Source organism: Rattus rattus, chromosome 17, assembly GCF_011064425.1.
Source record: "Rattus rattus isolate New Zealand chromosome 17, Rrattus_CSIRO_v1, whole genome shotgun sequence".
NCBI lineage: Eukaryota > Metazoa > Chordata > Mammalia > Rodentia > Muridae > Rattus > Rattus rattus.
Window position 1 is genome coordinate 46,467,560 of NC_046170.1, and position 21,376 is coordinate 46,488,935.

Here is a 21,376-nt window from a genome sequence, read left to right on the forward strand (position 1 = left end):
GGGCGGGGCGTGCACTGCGGAGGGGTTTGTGCGTCATCCCGCGCCTCCCGCCCTCCCCCACGACCTAGTGGTTGGGAGCTGCACGTGTTTGTGGCGCGCTGAGTCAGATCCTCTAATCCACCGTCCTTGCTTATGAAAGACGAAGGTGGGAGCCCTCTCAGAACAGCATCTCATCTCCTTGTGTCCTTCAGGAAACCTGTGACTTGAAGTGCATGCGTTTACTTTTTAGATTTTTTTGAGATGGGCTCTCCCCTTTGTAGCATAGTAGTGTCTGGAACACAGTAGAGTCAGGAACTTGCTGTGTATAGTCTGCCCTGGCCTCAAACCTGCAGTCCTCCTGCCTCTTTGCAATGGTATTAAAGGAAGGCCTGAACCACCTGACCTGGCAGTATTTACTTTGTAAATTGGGTTGTGCTGAGCTTAGACACGGTGATTGACTTCAAATTATGTTGTAACCCTGTCATAAGTTTCGGATAAGAAAAATGTGGTAATTCGTTTAAAAATTTTTAGCCTGTGAGGGTTTTAGAAGGGCAAAAAAGTCTCCGGGTGGCTCTGATTTGTTCCATCATTAAACTGCAATCTCTTGGGCCTCCCCTTACCCATCTGAGCAGGATTCCCCACAAGCTCATTAATGGTGAGACCCACCCACCACGCACTTGTGGCCAGCATTTGAAGGAAAGACAGTCTGGTACAGCACTGCTCCCTTCACTGAGGAAACATGAAAGCCTGGGACAGTAACAAGCTATGCTGTAGTCTCTGGGAATTGGGTACAGTGACGAGATAAGAGGTAGCCGGTGCAAGAATGCTTTTTCCACCCAAATTTATTTATGCATACAAGTGCTCTATCTGCATATACGCCAGTGTCCCAGAAGAGAGCATCAGACCGCATTACAGATGGTTGTGAGCCACCATGTGGTTGCTGGGAATTGAACCCAGGACCTCTGGAAGGGCAGCCAGTGCTCTTAACTGCAGAGCCCCGTAAGGATTTTTTGAGGCTATGTTAAAGAAAAAAAAAATTCACAAGAAAAAATACTTAATATTCATGATTAATCAGCACCTAGCCAGTACTTTTATCCTAACAAACCCAACTTCTATCCACTGTCCGCCACTTATACATAGCTTGTGGCTATTAAGTATTTATCAGATATAACAAGTTACTTTTTCAGGTAGCAAAAAATTACACAAAGCATCTTTGGAAAATTCTCTACAAAATATAGTTTTTTAATGATTTACACAACCATAGCAGCACATACATTCCAAAGTAGAAATTTCAACAATTACACAGTAGCAAATTCCAAAATATCTGGGGCCAGTGAGAAGGCTCGGTGAGTAAAAGTACATGCTGTGGAATGAGAGAACTTGTTTTCTGAATTCCACATATACCTGCATTCACATCATACATGTATTTAATAATAAAATTACATGTATGCATGTATATAACCTATGCTTTAATCCACTCACTCACAGGAGTCATTTCTCAGTATATGTACATATGTGTGTAGGTTATATTGGTGAGTGCAAGAGGCCAGAGGAGTTGGACCCAGGAGCTCAAGTTACAAACAGTTGTGAACTGCTTGACATGGGTGCTAGGAATTGAACTTAAGTACTCTCTGAAGAGCAGTGCATGCTCTTAACCAAGAAGCCATCTCTCCAGTCCCTAGGGCTGTTTTAAACACCTCATTAGGTTTTCTACATGAAGGACCCTAGTTCTTACTGAAGCATAAGAGCTATTAGGAGGCTTGGCCTGGAAGAAAGTAGATAGGTTATGAGGACCCTAAGGGCTTTCACCAGTTTCACCCCCACCGCCTCAAGTCAAGGCTAGGCCAAGTTCCATTCTCCACCCACAGTTCTCAGGAACAGGGACATTCTTGAAAATCCATAGAAAGTACTGACTGATAGTCACCTGATCCTCTGTTCCCAGATAGAGCTCGAATGCATGTCATATAAGTTTGAACTATAAACTTGCTGATGTTACCTGTATCTCTGAAAGTATAAAAACTGCTTGTTACAGCCATTCGGGTCTCCTTCCTGTCACCACCACGAGGGGGCTGATTGAGGGTTGACCCGATGCACCAAGGAGTGTGTGTACTTACTGGACTCTGCCTGCCTGAATCAGCTTTGGATTCCCCTGTCCCCCCTCTTGGTAAGATCAGTGTCTGGAACTTAGGGAATGCAGCAGCATGTTGTGCTGTCATTCAGCTTAAAAGTTTGCAGTTTAATTAACATAATTCATTAGATGCTGTCTTTAAACTATCAGGGACAGCTGTTTCATTCTGAGTGATACTAACTTAAGCATCACATTTCCCTTTATAGCCAAGCAAATCAATGACCCCTGTAGTCACTGGCTACGTATTAGAAGCCAGTCCCACTTCTATTAGCAGTCTTACTGGTTAGCAATTATTAGATGTATGGAATAAGATAGAAATGTACATCTCCACTATAATTTCAAGAGAAAGAAAAATGAGAGGTGAAGAATGTGTGTTATAAACAGCTCACAAGTCCTTCTTAGGGGCCATGACTACACCCAGGATCAGTATCCCCGCAGTAACCATTTGAACGCCTGGCCTAAACACAGAGTATTAATGTTTATTATTTTTCTTTAAATACATTTCTAAGAACAATGCTTCAGAGAGGCCTTACATATAGCATGAATTTAGTAAAAAAATAGACATTGTGGAAGTCTCCACATTTTCCTCACAATCCATAAAAAACCCAGACACTCATTGCAAGGTTTCACCACAGAAAGGAAGGGGACAGAGTCTGTTACTACTTCTGTTTCCTCGGTTTCTTCGTTTGTCCTTTTTTCTTTTGTCCTTTCTTCTTTTTCATGAGAACTGCCTTTTCTCCAATAAATGCATTCTTAGAATGGGATTTTCCTTCTTTAGAAGTAAAATTAAGTCTCTGCTTAGATTTACTGCCATCTTTCTTCACGCTTGGATTTGAATTCTGTTGTTTCAGTTTTTCTTTATTAACAGAACGCATGACTCTCAGTTTTCTTCCCATTAGCTCAGAATTATTTAACTTCAAAGCAAGATGAACAGCATCTGTGTTCTGTAATAAGAAGAAACATTGATTTCCACCAGAAACTCCTATGTAACGAGACCGATAAGGTCAGTCTTCAAGCTCTCACACAGAAGTCCTCCTAGTCTATGCCCTGGAGCTCAGATCCTGAGAGTCTGGGCAGCCTTTGCTTGAGCCCCTTCCTGCTCATGCTCCACTCACGGTTACAGGTGGCACTCAAGCTGCTTCACCAAATGCTCACCATCACAACCAAAGGCTCACTTTTCATCCTATGTTGTTTCTTTAAAATAGTAAACAGCTCAAAATCCAACTTTCTTTAAATTCCTGTTCTAAGTGGAAGGCAGGAAACTCTTCTACAGTCCCTGAGATGTGGGACTAGAGACTAGAGGGTTCTACTTGAGTCCAAAATCCCATTCTAGTCCAACACAGAACCATTAATACTATTTTAAATGTTAAGGAGATTATTGAAAGAACCCTACAAGCTTCTCAAAAGAGGTGAGTAACGAAGGACACAGTAACAGGATCAGTGTACTATAGCAACACAAACCTCACTCACCTAAGAGTCTTAAACTTTCCTGGCAATGCTTATCAAGAGGCAGAGACCCCGAATGCCAGACAGATGTCTCGCTCAGGAGTTAAGAGTACATTCTGTTCTTACAGAGAAGTAGAGTTCTGGGTACCCAAGCTCAGTGGCTCGTACCACGTGTAACTCCAGCTCACAGGGAACCCACATCTCTGGTAGGGGCATGTACATTCTCATGTCATATCCACACACAGCCCACACACAGCCATGTTAAAACAATAAAAATAAATCTAAGTGTCACTAAGTAGTAGGTTATGTTCTTTTCTGCTTAGGAGTGTTAGGGAGCCCTGATTAACAGTCAGAGTGAACAGTGAGGATCTGCTCCTTCTTACAGAAGGTAAAATCCCAGTTTTAGTCCCTCTAACACCCAACACCTAGACTATAACGTAGTACTGTCAGCACGTACAAACAAGGAGTTGTAGCCACAGCCATGTGTGGCGATGGATTTAGCTTCCCTAAGTCAGAAACCAGGAATTTAAGTGACAGCAATACCACAAAGATGGCATAGCAGTGCCAACCTCACCCCAGCATTTCAAAGAGCATCCCCACATTAGTCTCCCATACCTCAAAGAGCACATAGCCGAACCCTCTGCCGACTCCTGTGAGTGGGTTTCTCACGATCCTCACTGCCACAATGCTCCCACAGTCCAGAAAGTGCTCCTCCAAAGCAGGCTCTTCCACTCCTACAAACAAATCCAGGCACCCGAAGGTGAACAGCAGACTCACCTTAAGCTGCAGAGGTTTCACAGCACTGAGCTGAGCAAAGCCCCATGTACACAGCGTCCATCACACACCAGGACCACATGCTGCTGCTTTTTTCCCCCAAGTCAGGGTTTCTGGGTAGCCCTGGCTATTCCAGAACTCACTCTGTAGACCAGGCTGGCCTTGAACTCGGAGATTTGCCCGCCTCTGCTTCCCAAAGTATGGCACTGAAGATGTGCGCCACCACCCTCCAGCTTACAACATGCTTCTTAAAACTAGTCATAAGCTAGTGTTAGACTACTCGTTTGTTTGTGTGGGTTCTGGCGCTGAGGGCGCTGAGGGCGCTGATGTCACAGACACCAGAGAGGAGCTCTGCTACCGAGCAACAAGCCCAGCCCTTTCTAATTCCCTGAGGCAGCCAACGCTGTAGCAACAGTTATACTTGGTTTGTTTAAATAAACTTACTGTAAGGAAGATTTCCCACAAATACTGATCTCTTGTCCCTCTGAAACAAGAATAAAAACAGTAAGTGCATTAGAAACAGAAATATCCTACACTGCTAACGCTGCCCTCTGCACCCCCTGCCTGTAGCCATCCACCTGCACACGTGATCATACACCTGCCCACATCTGTTTCTTATCTTCCCTCTGCATGGTAGGAGCAGAGGAGAGACTTCATCATGGCGGCACTCAGGGTGGGTCTTAGGGAAGGCCCGCTACTGGGAAGTTTTGCCTATGAAGAGCTAATCAGCAAACACTTGAACTCTAAGGCAGGGGTTCTCAGCCTGTGGGTAGTGGGGTGTGTCAAATGACCATTTCACAGGGGTTGCTGCAGACCATTGGAAAACAGATATTTACATTACCATTCCTAACAGCAGAAAGATTACAGTTAGGAAGTAGCAAGGAAAACAACTTTATGGTTGGAGGCACCACAACATGATGAACTGTATTAAAGGATAACAGCAGTCGGAAGGTCGGGAGCTACTGAGGTTTGGTCTAAGGGCCAATTGGTCTCCATTGCAACTTCTCATCCTGCTGTACGAACTGCTTAACAAACAAAAACAAATGTGTGGTTGTGTGCAGCTAACTTCATTGACAGACACAGGTGGCAGGTGGGCATGGCCCGAGCAGCACAGCCTGCTGACCCTCTGTGGTAGGTTCTGCTCTGACTGCTGAGTAGCCCTGACACTCAGAGAAGCACACGTCTGCAGACTGAGTCCGCAATCCTTTGTTGTCTGAAGACACAGCTGTCATGTGCTGTGCAATCTGGTCACATTGCTGCTGTACTGAATCCGCTCCTGGACAAAGTGCAGACCACATAAAGTGAGGCAAAGCAGGCTTCATGGTTTGCTTGCTAACCTATCCACCCAACAGCATGCTGTGCCCCCTTACACCGTTAGCAACACCAAGCTCTTGCCATTCCCCGAGGAAGTCAGGTTTCTGCCCTCAGTGTATACACCTCACAGATATTGCCTATGAAAATGTCTTCCTGCCCAGGTAAACCTCTCATAGGAAATCTCTTCTCCAGGAAACCCTCCTTGTTCTTTCTTGTTGACCTGTCCCCAGTGCCCCATTCCTAAATGGATGAAGCATCCCGTGCTTATGACAGCATTTACCATAAAACAGAGCCACAACTGTACCTTTGCATGCTCCCTGCCGAGTACAGAGTCTTCAGACTGAGCTCCTTACCTCTAACAAATAACAACTTTTGGTTCCTAAACAGGTTCTCGCTGTATTACGCAGTGTCCTGAAATGTGTGATTCTCCTACCTCTGTTTCCGCAGCACTGACACAGGTATGAGCTACCTGCATAATCCAAGTAACAACTGCTGACTTCAGTCTATTAAAGGAAGGTGCTAGACCTGCAGATCTCGTACTTTCTCTAACATCCCAAGGTCATCATCAAATAGAAAGTGACCTGTTTGTGATGGCACCAACACTGTGGCCCTAAAGAACAAAGGCTCTTTCTCCTGCTCACACCCTTGGTTCCACCTTCCCACAGGCTCTTAAGATCTTTTTGTTGCTGGCCTGTTTTCTTTGGAAAATGGTCTCACAAGCCATCCAGGTGGGCCTGTAGTTCCTGTTGCTCCTTCTGTCTCACCCTCCTGGTGCGTGGATTACAGGCACGAGCTACCCTATGTAGCTGTCGAATTAAGATCTTTCAACAAATCACATTCTACTCACAGAGGCGGTTTCAGATGCCAGATCAACTCGAATACGAAATCCTTCTGCAATCTGGGCCCCATTTCTAGTTATAAAGACAAGGGGAGATGACTACTGAAAATGGGCACTTAGTTACGGCAACATTTGCTGTCATTGAGCCAAATAATGAACCCATCTCTACAGGGCAGAGGACAGTAATGCATCCAGCCCAGACACCATTACCTCTGCAGCGCCTTTGCAGCAGCGCTCTCTTCCTTAAACACTACGTACGCATTGATGCTTTTCTGGTCAGGATGAAATTTACGTCTACAGAGAAAACATAAGAAAAAAAGGATCATGTAAAAGTGCTCAGTGGTTAAGAGCACTGACTGCTTTTCCAGAGTACTGGGTTCAATTCCCAATACCCACATAGTAGCACATGTCTGTCTGTTACTCTTGTTCCAGGATATCCAACGTCCTCACACAGTTAGGCATACATGTAGTCAAAACACCAATGTATGGGCTGGAGAGATGGCTCAGCTGTTAAGAGCATAGGCTATTTTCCCACAGGTTCTGGGTTCAATTCCCAGCAACCCATGGTGGCTCACAACCATCTATAATGGGATCTGATGCCTGCTTCTGACATGCAGGTATGCATGCAGATAGAGCACTCATATATATATAGAATCAATAAATAAATCTTTAAAAAGAAAAACATCAACGTACATAAAAATAAACTTTAAAACAAGAAAAAATTTTTTAAAAAAGTTGCTAACCTCAAACTCAAGGGAAAAACTCTAGTTTTGTTTTCTACAATCAATATAAGGCAGGACTTGCAGAGTGAATGTTCCACATTTAAGTAAAGATCGAGTAATTTGAAAAAGAACAGAGACATAAAAAGGCAGCCAAAAGAACAGAAAGCCCACACTCTGGCATCATCACTGTGAGGGAGTGGTAAGAGCAGGACTCCCACGTGTGACAGCCCAGAACAGAACAATAGAAGGATTAGAAATGCCATCCTGGCTCCAACTCTGCACCTAGCAAAATTCTTCTCACAGCAAGAGACATGCATAACAAGTGCACATCCACAAATAGCTCAGCACACAGGAGCCTAAGCTCTGGCAGGTTACCACCCAAGGGCCCACCCTTCCTTCTGATGGCCATCACCACCCCTACTCCCTTGTGTACAGCTTTCCCCTTACAATACAGCCCTCCCTACTCTCACACATCATACTCATCTGTCCATTCCCTCCTCTCTCTGTCAAGTCACCTGACCTACAATACATCCCAGGCCTAGGCTTTGCTGTCTGCCATTTTTGTGTATAGACACTGTTGTAGTTGTAGGTAAGGGTGACGTGCACACTCATGTGTAAGCAGAGGACAACTCATGGGAAGTAATCCTTTCCTCCCACCACTGGAGTTCCAGGGATTGAACCAATGTAATGGAGCTTAGCAGCAGACAATGCTCCGTGCTGGGCCATCCTGCAGGCACTACTAAGTTTTTAAGATGGGGTTTCTCATTGGCCTAGGTCTCACCATACAGGCTAGACTGGCTGGCCACTGGGTGCCAGGGCTCTACCCGTCTCACCTCTCCAGCACTGGTACTACGAGTATGCCAAGCATTATGCCCCGCTTTTATTAAAAACAAGCCTTCCAGGAAATCAAGTTTAGGTCCTCATGCTTGCAAGATAAACACTCAACTGCCTGAGCCATCTCCACAGGCTAAGCTTTTCACCTCTATTGATTATGGCCAATGGTGCTGCTCAAGGGTAATGAATGTGAGTCAGCAGAAAATAGTAATATTAATGGTAAACAGACTTGGGGCTGGAGAGATGGCTCAGTGGTTAAGAGCACTTGTTCTTCCTGAACTGGGTCAGTTCCCAGCACCCTCGGGGCAGTTCACAACCACCTGTTAATTCCAGTTCCAGGGATGTGAGATCCTTTTCTCCTCAAACACCAAGCACATGGTGGACATACACATGCGAGCAAAACAATCGTATGCATAAAAAATAAAAATAAATAAATCATGAAGGAAACAGAGTGGTCCTTGGCTAAAGATGTTAGCCTCTGCTGAAGTAACAAAGAGGCCAACACACAAATGAGCACCACTGGGAAGAGAACCAGTAAGAGTGCCAGGCACTGCGCACAGCACAGGCACCAGGCACACTGCAGCACACTATGCCACTCACCGTCTTTCCTAAAACACAAAACAAGACTACTTTTCAAACCAGGGTTGGCGGTGCACACCTTTAATCCCAGCACTGGGAAGCAGAGGCAGGTGGATCTCTGTGAGTTGGAGGCCAGCCTGGATACAAAGTGAGTTTCGGGACAGCCAGGGCTGTGACACAGAGAAACCCTATCTCTAAAGGCTGATTTTTTTTTTCATATAATATATTCTGATTAGTTTCCCCTCCCTCATCTTCTCCCACATCCTCCTCTCTCTTTAGAAAACAGGCAAATAAACAACCACAAGAAAAATAAGCCTGAGAAATTTGTGTGCGTGCACACATATACACATATACTCATAAAAACACAAAATCAGAAACTATAATATATAAGCAAAAAACCAACATGGTAAAAAATGCCCAAACAAAACAATATGAGACACACACACAAAAAAAAAAACAAACAAAAAACAAAACTTCAAAAAGCACATGGAGTGAGCGAGTTAGCCATCTCCTCCAGGGCACAGGGCCTGTTACACCCAGTGAGACGTCACTGGAGAAAACAAAGTTTTTCTGTGTGAGCAGCTGACAGTTGCAGGCAGCTTCTGGGGTAGGGATGGGGGCTCATGTCTACTTCCCCTCTGAGCAATGAGAGCCCTTACAGCTACAGTTTGAGCCTATGCTGCTGCCAAAGTCTCTGTGATTTCCTGTGCACAGTCTGCCCATTTTCTACTGAGAAGAGAGCTGTGATTTATTAGATGCGGATGCTGTCAAGCACTAAACAGACATTTCACACGTGTCATCCAACCTCACACCTAACATGGGTTCTGCTTTATAAATGAAGAAACCGAGATTGGAGATACAGAAGCCAGAAAGAGCATCTCCCCTGTCTCTCAGCTAATCTATAGCATCAAAACTTTGGCAGAAGCCATCAGAGAACAGGAGTCTTAGAGGAAAAAGCCTGGGACAGGCTCCACACTCCAGAGAGATAGTGACAGCATAGTTGAATGTCAGTCAGAACCCTAGTGGTGACAGAGGCTGGAGCGGGGACCATGCATTGGGTATACTCTGATCTGAACCACCATCCACAGGAAGATGGAGAGTAGGCAGGGGCCCCCGAGCACAACTAGGGTAACAGCAGGCTGGGGAAGAGTACCCAAGCCCCACCTGGATCCTCCTCCACACCAAGGGGAAAGTGACGATGCTATGGAGGACAGGCAGTCTGTCACTTAGGCAGAAACAAGAGTCCAGGGCTAGAAGAAAAGGAAAGGGAACGTCTTGTCAGCAAGACAGTATGGAACTTGAAGACCCATCAGAGACAAAAAGGCTGAGCCTAGTCTACAAGATGGCCCAATGAGCAAAAATGTCCACCACCGTGACTGACAGCTTGAGTTTGATCCTCTAGAACCCACAAGGTGGTGGAGAACCAACTCCTACAAGCACACTGCAGCACATGCATGTCCCCCCCACACACACACACACATTAAAGCAGGGTTGGGGTGGGAAGCCTGGTTGACCACAGATCTTGACGGATCTGAGCCTACCTGGCTGAGACTAGGCCAGGACATGGAAGAGCCTTGTGCTTGTGTTTCCCACTACACCACAGGCTCACCAGCAGGTGGAGCACTACATACTGGATCCCTAAAACTGTGAAATTTCATGTTTTTAACACCAAAGCAGGGACGAGCCACATGGGTCAGTGGTTAAACACTGACTGTTCCCTTAGAGGACTTGCATTCTATTCCCCATGGTAACTCACAACTGTCTGAGACTCCAGTTCCAAAATATCTGGCACCCTCACACAGACACGCATGTGGGCAACACTAACAAACATAAAATAAAAATAAATAAATCCAAAACAAAAACAAAAGCCCAGCACCCAAAGCTTTTGTATGCAGAATATGTAGTTTTTCCCAACCTGGTCTCTCTGTCTGTCTCTGTTTCTCTCTCTACTTCTCTCTTTCACTCTCTCTTAGAAACAAGAAGAAAAAGACAGTACAAAGTAGGTGAAGCTTTTACCAACACCAAACATGCAGATACCCATAATATCTGTGGGTACATAATCAGTGCTTGCCACTTTAGAAAGGCTAACACTGAGTGACTGGCAGCACCCAGTGCTGGTGAGGACATGAACATGTGGTGTTCTCACCTACTGCTGAGGGAATGTAAACCATGCAAATGGAAGGGGTGGTGGGTGCCTATTTTTTAGGAAGCTAAAACACACCTACTATAAGGTGCAGCCATCCTTTCTCAGATATAAACTATGCACAAATGTTTGTGGTCCGTCATGCATGAAAGATAAAAACTGAAACCACCAGAACTGAGGGCTAGTGAGCAACCAAGCCCTGCTAACTCCACACAGCTCAACGGTGTGGACAGAGAACAGACACCAGTGCACAGAGCACAGGGCTCAGAACCATGCTGAGGAAATCAGAGGCAGTGTGTGCTCAGCATAAAACAGGCCCCACATCCCATCCCAGAATCAAGAACGCAAGACACTGGAGAAGGGTGGGGACTCTGCTCACGTAGCATAGCAGCACATGTCACTGAGAGGCACGAGGGAGCTGAGTGGCTCCCTAAGGACAGAGGAGGAGGGACGCACTCACTCAGGATGCAGACTGTGGCCATCCTGAAGGTGGCCAGAGGCAGTGGTGTCCTGTACATGCCCAGCAGTCAGGAAACAAATAGAAGAATTAGGAGTCCCACAGACCTTAATACATAGCAAAATTGTCTCAGAACTCTAAGGGTTGGCTGGGCGTGGTAGTGTACACCTTTAATCTGTGCACTTGGAAGGCACAGGCAGGCAGATCTCTGTGTGTTCTAGGTCAGCCCGCCAGGGCTACATAAGACCATGTCTCAAAAATAAGTAAATAAATAAATAAAATAAAATAAAAATAAGGGGGTTAGGGGTGGGGGTATAGTTCACCAAGAGAACAGTCACCTAGTATATACTAAAGTCCTGAGTTCAATCCCCAAAATAGCAAAAGAGACTACTAAAGTTGTACATCTCAATTGTGCAAAATTTTACTTAAGGTAAATTACACTTTTTTTTTTCCTTTTTTTCAGAGCTGGGGACCGAACCCAGGGCTTTGCAGTTGCTAGGCAAGCGCTCTACCACTGAGCTAAATCCTCAACCCCAAGGTAAATTACACTTCTAAAGACAACAAAACACCTAAACAAAGTCTCCCATGGCAAGAAAAAAAAAAAAAAAAAAGACGAGGAGAGAAACAAACATCTTTATCTTCCATCTTTCATCACAGATATCTAACTTCATCCCTGCCAAGCCAAAAAAAAAACCAACTCAAAAATGACCAGAGCGAATGATAGCAACCCCTCATGCAGAAACAGGCCTGCTGCACAGGTGGATGCCCAGTTAACTTTAGCCACAAAGACCACCGCCACCTGCCAGGCTGTCCTTGTCCAAAAAATAATAACTTTTATAAAATAAAACCTGCTGTCTCTATAAAATGTGTGACTATAACCAGGTGAACAACTCTGTGAGACAGCAGCCAGAACTGGAGTGGAAAGTGGCCTCAGTACTTCCCAGCGCTCTTTATGAGCACTGAGCCATCTCAGGTGTACACGACACAACACTCGGATGGTCTCAAAGAGAAAAGAATCTTGTATGAGCTTACTTTATCGCAGCCAACTTCTTGGATAGTGTCCCCTCTGCTGGCATCTTTTAAGAAGAAAAAGAGACATTAAACATTTGAATGACTCATTTCCCAGTTGGTTAGCATTTTCATTCTTCCCCCTTTCTCAGTGCTGGAGACTGATTTCAGGGCTCCGCACATGCCAACGTGGTCTATCTCTGCCACACTCCCAGCCACATAAGTCACATTTTAGAAGCCAAAATATTCTAACCACATGTAACTCGTGTAACTCAAAACATTGTAGGGCAATCAAATCAGAAACAGCTACCTCAACGCTTGTGAAAAGGACTCTGAGAGCCAGGAGTGGAGGTACACACCTATAATCCCACAATCCCAGCAATTGTTGAGAATGTGGTCACCCTCAGCTATAGGTGAGTTTGAGTCCAAGGCTACAGGAAGCCCTACTACAAAACAGTAATGGGGAGGGGAGCAGGAGAATTAAGATACAAGGAATTCCACAGACAACATCACACTCAACAGCCTCTCTCAACAACCAAGGAACAAGTACAGACAAGGGGCACAGACTACAGGATGATTCCAAGACAATGAAGAGTCGAGAAAAACAATTTTATAAAGTAAACATGTATGGGAGTATCATTTACAAACCTAAAATGTCTAAACTTGTAATAAGGAAATAGTTCATTTGCATCTAAGAGATTATATATCCCAGTGGGTCCTAAAATTAGTAGTGTCTTTATTTGTTTTAGACAGAACTTTTGTAGCCCAGGCTAGCCATGGATGCAGCATAAAGATCAGGACGATCTTGATCTTGGACCTATGGAACACACTCCAACAGAACCAAGGGCACGGTGTACTAGCAGCACAGAGAAAAGCCAAAGTGACAAAGCAGCAGCTGTGGGAAGGGCCACACAGCCAACAAAACACATGGCTTCAGTTCAGGGTAGTAAGTAAGTGCTGTGCTGCAAGATGAGGCTCAAGAACGCACAGGGCTACCACACACACACACACACACACACACACACACACACACACACACCCCTGGAGCCATGGGGTGCAGTACAAATGAGAGGAGATTGAAGGGAGGAACCATGGTAGAGTCAGCTCTGCTAACAAGAAGTAATAAGATATGGAGAGATGGCTCAGCAATGAAGACAATGGGCTACTTTCCTACAAGACCAGGCTGGTCTCCCCCAGCTGTCTAACTCCAATCAGTTCCAGGGGATCTGAGGCCCTCTTCTGGCCCCCAGGAGCACTGCATGCATATGACAATTGCAGGCGAAATACACACTGATACACATAAAAATCTTAAAATCTTTAAGAGTTCTCAATAAGAACAAATTTTTTTTAAAAGAAGCCATGAGTAAATATAGACCAAGGAGAAAAGAACGAAGTGACTCAACTGTGAAAAGCCTCGATGTGAAAAGCAAGCAGAGCAAGTAACAGGCAAGAGCCAAGGAGCTAACACTGGAAAGCCACATCCTGCAGGCATCCTGCACCATGGGTGTGGGCCAAGACGCCCGGTGAGGTCAGGTAAGAGCTTCACACTGAGAAGTGGAGCTCAGGACAGTTAAATTGGTGTAATGGTGGGGAACAGGCATGCTGACACAAATAATGAGAACTGTCAAGATCTTAGAAAATGTCTACTTTTAAAGAAGTCGTCCTTTTTCCCACAGGACACTTGGTAACGTTCAGGGAGAGCCTGCAGGAGTTAGTTGGTGATTCCAGGGATGCACAAGGCAGGTGGCAACACAGAGCCATCTAGCCCAACCCTCACGGGTGTGGGGATTGAGAAACGACAAACCCTAGGCAAGCATTCTACGACTGATCGATGCGCTCAGCCCTGAGAAGCCCTTAGAGAGTCATGTAAGAGAGAGCAATCAAACAAGGGAAGCCCCACGTGTGCACCCTGAAACACTGCACACTACACTCAAAGGAACTTTGAAAAACAGGCTGCTGGGTGTGATGTCACACACCTTTAGTTCCAGCTCCCAGGGAGCAGAAGCAGAAGGAATAGATTTCTGTGAATTCTAGCCCAGCCCAGTCTATTTACATAGTGAGATTCTGTCTCAAAAGAAACAAGAACAGAAACATACACCTTCCTGGTATTCATCCTCTGAGCATTAGCATAGCTGCTTGAGAATGGAATCAGATCCCAAGCCCTCTTTCGGTGCCTAAGCACGGCTGCTGCAGTCACACTCCTCTCCTGCCCACAGCCCCTACCTACGCTGACAGCACAGTCACCTGCCTGCCCACCAAACCCCAGGGCCAGCCTTGGTACCAGACGTCACTGTACTGTGTGCACCCATGCAGTGCTGACTCAGCAGTGGACGCTGGCACCAAGGGCCGGTAGGTCTGACGGATTGACAAAGCACAGTGACATTATGCAGTTTTCAGTGGGAGAGGACACTTACCACAGAACGAAATCGTACGGATTCTACTTGTCCATACTCTTTAAAAAACGACTTCAGCTTCTAAAAGAAACAACATACAAATGCATGTTAGCCAACACACTGAACATCTGTGTCACAAAAGAAATGATGTGACTTTATTTTAAGAACATTCCAGAGCCAAGGACAAGTAGTGTACACCTGTTATCCCAGCACTAAAAACAGGAAGCAGAGAAAATAAGATGAAGTGTTTACATCCAGTGTCTAAAACCCAAAGAACATGTCAGAAATAACATGTGACTGCTCAGCTGGACAGACGAAAGATTTTACAGAAACTTGGGAAGAAGAAAAATACTATTCACATTAGTGTCCATGCATGAGCTGCGGGTAGCTGTATGTTTCAGTGTTTATAACCTATGAGAATTAAATAGAGGTCAGTTAGACTTGTATGTTGCACATATTCCCTGATCTTTTCACACCGGCTTAAACCACAGTGCCTTTTAAGGATGCTGTTCCACAGAGAAATTCTCTAGCTGTCTGATTGAACTATCTCAAGATGTGTAGAACATACATGTATTTACAGGTAAAACAGTGATTTCTACAACTAATTCTAATTAAAAAGCCATTTGCTGTGAGACTATTTTTACAGAACAACATCACACTTCTCTCCTCTGAGCTCTTATGACCTAAAAGGAAATCAATAACCAACAGTAAAATGTACACAGGCAGGCAGCGAGGCAGGATGACTGAGATGTCCAGGATAGCCTGGGGTACATAAGGAGACTCATAGGGAGATGACAGCAAACTGACAAAAACACCTGGGCAAGGTCCTTCATCCTAGTACTGAGGGGGCGGAGGGAGAAGGAGCTCCACGAGTTAAATACCAGAGTGAAGACTCAACAGCACAACGGAGAAAGGGCTCAGCTGCTACGGGCACTTCTCACTCTGGAATGGGACCTGAGTCTGGTTCTCAGCATGGGGTGGAGGAGACAGGGTCAGGTACTGAGGTAGGACACAGCATAGGACAAAGGACAAAGGCTGATGACCTTTGGCCTTTAACCCTCTCTTACTGTTCTGGGGGCCAGAAGATGATGACTTTTGGCAATTTCATGGGGAAAGAGAGAGAGAGAGAGAGAGAGAGAGAGAGAGAGAGAGAGAGAGAGAGAGAGAGAGAGAGATCGGGCATGCACATTCTCTCTCTCTCTCTCTCTCTCTCTCTCTCACACACACACACACACACACACACACACACACACACACACACACACACACACACACACACACACACAGCCCAGATTAAGCCTGTGACTACAGCTATAGCAATGAGTTAGTTATGGACTATGAGCTTAGTCAATAGCTTCCCTGGCTTTATTCTACCCCCTCCCACTCACCTTCTTATTACACGTGACAGGCAAATTACCAACAAACACAGTCCTCTCATTTTTTAACCGCTCCTCTTCGGGGTTGAGTGGGACTTTTGTTCTTTGGCGCCCATCCTCATTGAGGCTGAGGGCAACATCCAGGGCTTCTCCATCAGTCACTTTACCCCGAGACTGAGACCTTCTCCTTCCCTGCCCTTGGCCTTGACGAATCTCTTCTAAATCAGCATTCGCCAGCGCACTTTCCCTAGTTTTTAAGGAACAACCAAAGAAAGGAGGAGTCAAAAACAAAGCAACAAACAAAAAGCCCAGAATTTGACAAACCAGTCCCACCTCCTCACTGCAAACACCTCCTGCTGGCTTCTGCAGTCTGGTACCTTAGAAAACACATTCTGTACTCGAGAGTTTAAGGAATATTTGATGACATACTAAAAACCAGGCAGCAGCAGCAGCACAGGAGTTCTAAAGGAAAGCCACATAAGCTCTTCAAGGTCTACTTCACGTTCTGCTGGTGCCCAGTTTATTATCATTCTCTGCCGTAGTCCCTGGACACTAAACACTCTCTAAGACCTAGAGAGGTTTCTATGCCCACCGAACAGTCTGAAAACAGTACCTGTCAATTGAGAAAACGAGAGTCCTTACTCAGAGAGCTCGGTCTCATTGAGGTGCTGCTGACTAAAGGAAATGAAGGGATTCTAGCCCACCGAGCAGGATACGGCTTAGACAGGCTTCCCCCTTCCCCTTGCTAAAAACTATTCGATTACATTCCTAAAGCTAACCCAGGGCTATTTCCTTATTTGGCCACTTCTTCCTCCCGAGGCTGACTACCAAGGTCCAGCAATCAAAAGCCCCCATTGGTTGCCCTAATTAACAATCCTAACCAAAATTAAACACCCAACCCTAACACGGGTTTCCCCTTTTACCTTCATAAACTGCCATTTGCCTATGGGCCGCTTTTGTCTCCTCTTTGTATCTAGAGGCAATCCTTTGTGGTCATTGCCTTCCTTTACCCCTAACCCCCCAAAGGGCCAAATGCCACCCCCTATTCCCTTTCCCTTCTCTCTCAGCTTCTATTTCATGTCTTTGTCCCTTATTCCCTGCCTTTTTTCCCTCTAGGGCAAATAAATCTCCTTTGTGCTGGGATTTGGTCTTAAGGTGTCTTGTGGTGATACTGTCCATTCAGTAAGCTCTGAAATGAAAACTACAACAGATGGTACCAGTGCACAGGGACACCCGGGTCTGATGTCACACTGACAAGAGAACTAGACAGGGGTCTCAAGATGAGAGAAAAGAAGGGGCAGCAGGAGCCATGCAATGACTCACTGGGTTCCCACTGGGTCCCTTAAAGCCTTTCAGCAGTGCATTACAGAGGCAGGCACTACATAGCAATGGCTAGGATAACGGTACAGAACCATGAAGACCAAGAAAGGCTTCTCAAAGAAGACAGCAGTGTGTGTCACAGTCTTTAATAAATACTACTACTGCTCTTCCACTAAGAGCCCAAGTACAATGATCTGTTCACTCCAATACCTAATGGAGCTGGCAAGGAAAAGAGGAATGCTGGGGCCCAGTTGAGACTGACCAGTTATGCAGAAGCATTTAACTGTTTCCTTTGGAAGACAGGAAACCACAGGAACTACCTACGAGAAACCACTTGGGCACTGGAAGCAAACCTGTGCCACACAGTCAGGCTGTACTTCAAAAACTAATTTGCGTCCAGGGACATAGCTCAGCAAGGCACTTTGCCCAGCATGTATTTTTGTTTGCTCAATATCCAGCAACACAGAAAGGAAGGGAAGATAGGAGGGAGGGAGGGGGGAGGAAAGAAGAGGGAGGGCAGGAAGCAGGTAAGGAGGGCGGGCAGGCACACAGGCAGACAGGCAGGCCCAAGTCAATCATGTAACTGAGAAAACAGGAAAGGAACAAGATGTATAATCACGAACGGGAAAGATTGTCATGACAACACAAGAAAAAGCAGGCTAGAACAGGACGAAGATAGAAAGAAGGCAGACTAAAGAGAACTAAAGAATAGTGGCTGGACTTGAGATGCTAAGGCAGGGGATCTTAAATTCAGGAGTAACAGACTGGCTTAGAGAAATACAATTAGACTGTCTTCTCTGAAAGAAAAAAGAAAGAAAGAAAGAAAGAAAGAGAGAGAGAAAGACAGACAGACATACAGACAGACAGACAACGGCTTCAGGACTTAGCAGCTGGGTAGCCATGTGTGAAGGGGCGAGCACGGGATAACTCCTGAGTCTCTGGCTTAGGCAACGACCCAGAAGTGAAGTGCCACCAAGGCAGGAGGTTTCAGTTTGAAGCATTTTTATTTTGCTCTTTGGTTTTTGTTTTAAGGAAGGGTCTCGTGAAACCTAGGCTGGCCTCAAACTCACTACATAACATAGGATAACTCTGAATGTCTGATCCCATTACTGTCACCTTCCAAGTGCTGGGACTGCAGTTATGTGTTACCATGCGTGGTTTAGACAAGGGCTTTCTGTGTGCCAGGAAAACACCCCACCGAGTGTGAGGTACAGAGCCTCATGAAGCATTGTCTTAAGGCGAGCAATGCACAGGTGCAGATTCGGCCAGTCAAGAAGACTGAGCAGGTCTAGCAATCAGGGTGGACACACATGGCAGTGCTCACAAAGAACAGCTGTGAGGCAACTGACAAGAACTCTGAGAAGAAGCTGTTTCCTAAGAGCAAGCTCAGGAAAGGTGTTCATCTTAATTCAGAAACAAAACAAAGAAACAAGGGAACAGAAAGATCCCTTGGAACGTGAAGCTTCGAGAAAGCAGTCGCCAAGTGTGAGCAGCACGAAGTCCTCAGGACATGTGTGAGGGTGGTGGGGAATTAGTGCAATGGCTCAGCAGGTAAAGGCATCTGCTGTGCAGCTGGATGACCTCAGCCTGACTCTGGGACCAGACATCGGAGAGACAGGGAATGGACTCTGGGAGTTGGTCCCCATGTCACAGGCCACCGTGACAGGAGCGCACTGACACACATACAGACACAAACGTGATGACTGTTAAAGGTCTTCTGAAAGAGGAGAGTGTAAAAAAACTGGGAAAGAAAATAGGTTTGAAGGAGTGAAAAGGAATTAAGAACCAAGGGTTTGTGGAAGCTGAAATTCAGCTTAGGTTGCACAGTGAATTCAAGGCCCAACTGGGACACAAGAAATCCCAGGAAAAAAATGAGGAACAGGGTTGGGGATTTAGCTCAGTGGTAGAGCGCTTGCCTAGCATGCGCAAGGCCCTGGATTCGGTCCCCAGCTCCGGAAAAAAAAAAAAAAAAAAAAAATGAGGAACACTGGGGCTGGAGAGATGGCTTGTTCCCTGCAAGTTGAAAGTCACCTCGTGGTTTATGGCAAGTGTTTCAGCCTGTCTGTCAAATACGAATTTGGTTTTTTGCAGTAGTCAAATTTCCTTCATAACTTAAAATTTCTTTTACAGGATATATGAGTTAGTATCCAGACAGGTCTACTACTTATCTAGTCAGTGTTCCTCATTCTTTTTTTTTTTTTTTTTTAAGATTTATTCATTTATAAATACACTGTAGCTGTCTCCAGACACACCAGAAGAGGGCACCGGATCCCATTACAGATGGTTGTGAGCCACCATGTGTTGCTGGGAATTGAACTCAGGACCTCTAGAAGAACAGTCAGTGCCCTTAACCACTGAGCCATCTCTCTAGCCCCCAAACATTAATTTTTTTTAATATAAAAAATGCTTGAAGTATTTAATACAGCAAGAAGGAGAATTCCACCAACCTGTTTGCCAGCCTCTTGTCTGCATCGGAGAGTTTCTTCACTTTCACTTTTCTTGCAGGCTCTTGCAAAGCTGGCTTTTTAATGTGGGCCACAGTTTCTTCTTCATCATCAGGTTTTCTTTTTTTAGATGTTTCCTTTCAAAAGTTCGAAACCATATTTAAAACCTCAAACTTAAAAAAAAAAAGTCTGACCCTAAAATGCTGTTGTTGCATATGCCTGCAATTCCAGCATTCAGGACACAGAGGCAGGAGGAACCAGAACTACATAGCAAAGTCCCCATCTCCAAGTCTCTGAGCAATACTGCGATGCCTTTCTACATGGATACTTCTTCACTGGTTACAGAGAGAAGCAGAATATTAGTCAGGCGAGCAAATTGGATGGGTTTGGTCACACTAAGCCTGTATATAGCACCAGCTACTCAGTGCAAAGCTTTAGTAGGAATATACAATCCAGGCTTCCATGTACGCTAAGCCTGGGCAACAAGTGAGACCACGTCTCAAAACAAAAAAGTAAAGTTGAATATGGTGGAGGAACTCTGTAATGTCAGCACTCGAGCAGCTGGAGGATGATCAGAAGTTTAAGATCACCCTCGGATACATAACAGAAATATGGCGCATATATGGTCTACAGGAGACCCTTTCAATCAAATCGGCTGAGGATCAAGTGTTAGCCCAGCTCTAGGGCCAGACAGCTACTGTGTCAGGCGAATTACCCTCTAAATCTGTCTCTAAAGGGGATACTCAGGGAGCAGCCCGGAGACTCACCTGGGGCACAGGCACAAAGACAGGGGGAGCCAAAGTCTCCGGGGTGCTGAAGAGAGCTGCCAGCCGCCCCGTCCCTCCTCCAGGGGGGCGCGTGCCGCCCCGCAAGCTGTCGGCGACCTGTCCCACCAGGTAATCGGTGGCTGCATTCCCCACGCCGTCTTCAGAGCTCTGTCTGCAAACACAGGCACACTCTCAGCCACGCCACGCCACGCCACTCACCAACACCCCTTCCACAGCAACGCCGCCCGCCACTCACCTCCGCTCCTGGCCCTTCTTTCTCTTGCGTCGTCCCTCCCCTCCCAAAGCCATGCTTAAAACTAATCTTCCGGAACGGAAGTAATGAGTCCGTACTTCCGGGATCCGGTTAGTCCTGCGTTCCCTCTGGTTCCAGGTTCCGGCTGCCTCTGGGTTCCGACTACTTCTATTCTAGGGCCGGACTCTTCCGCTCATGACCACGCCTCTTCCTCTCTGTGCAGACCGCGGCTGGGCAGGAGTCATGCTCGGCCTAATACAGGCGGAGCTGAGGAACTGGGCGTTTACGAGGGCGTTCGCTCTAGTCCGCCGACTTGTAAGGGAAACCTAGGCTAGGGAGTGCACCAAGTCTTACGAGTAGCTGAGGCCTAACGTAGGCACGAGGGTCAGCCAAAGCCTGACATGGTGGCTTAGACCTTTAATCCCACCATTTGGGGCTCGAAGTAGCTGGATTGCCTCGAGCTCCTGGCTTCCAAAACTTTTAAGTTTCCATGATTCGCCAAAGAATGATACCCCGGACTTCAATAGTATGTAAGCGCAAAGAGCGTTTTATTCTACAGAAGCCCAGCATGCGGGGGTCTCCCCGTTTACCAACACCCAAG

At 45.9% G+C, this 21,376-nt stretch overlaps 1 protein-coding gene across 1 annotated transcript; it reads right to left on the reverse strand.

The window, feature by feature from the left end:
- Positions 1-1,203: 1,203 nt before the first annotated feature.
- On the reverse strand, positions 1,204-21,020 carry Rbm34 (RNA binding motif protein 34). The gene is made up of 11 exons (XM_032887546.1): positions 20,961-21,020; positions 20,523-20,711; positions 19,759-19,892; positions 16,004-16,238; positions 14,637-14,696; positions 12,247-12,290; positions 6,690-6,773; positions 6,489-6,552; positions 4,772-4,811; positions 4,169-4,287; positions 1,204-3,051 (listed from the first exon to the last, which is right to left on the reverse strand). Exons 1-11 carry the CDS (start codon positions 21,018-21,020, stop codon positions 2,767-2,769), a joined length of 1,314 nt encoding a protein of 437 aa, XP_032743437.1. The 3' UTR covers positions 1,204-2,766.
- Positions 21,021-21,376: the final 356 nt, after the last annotated feature.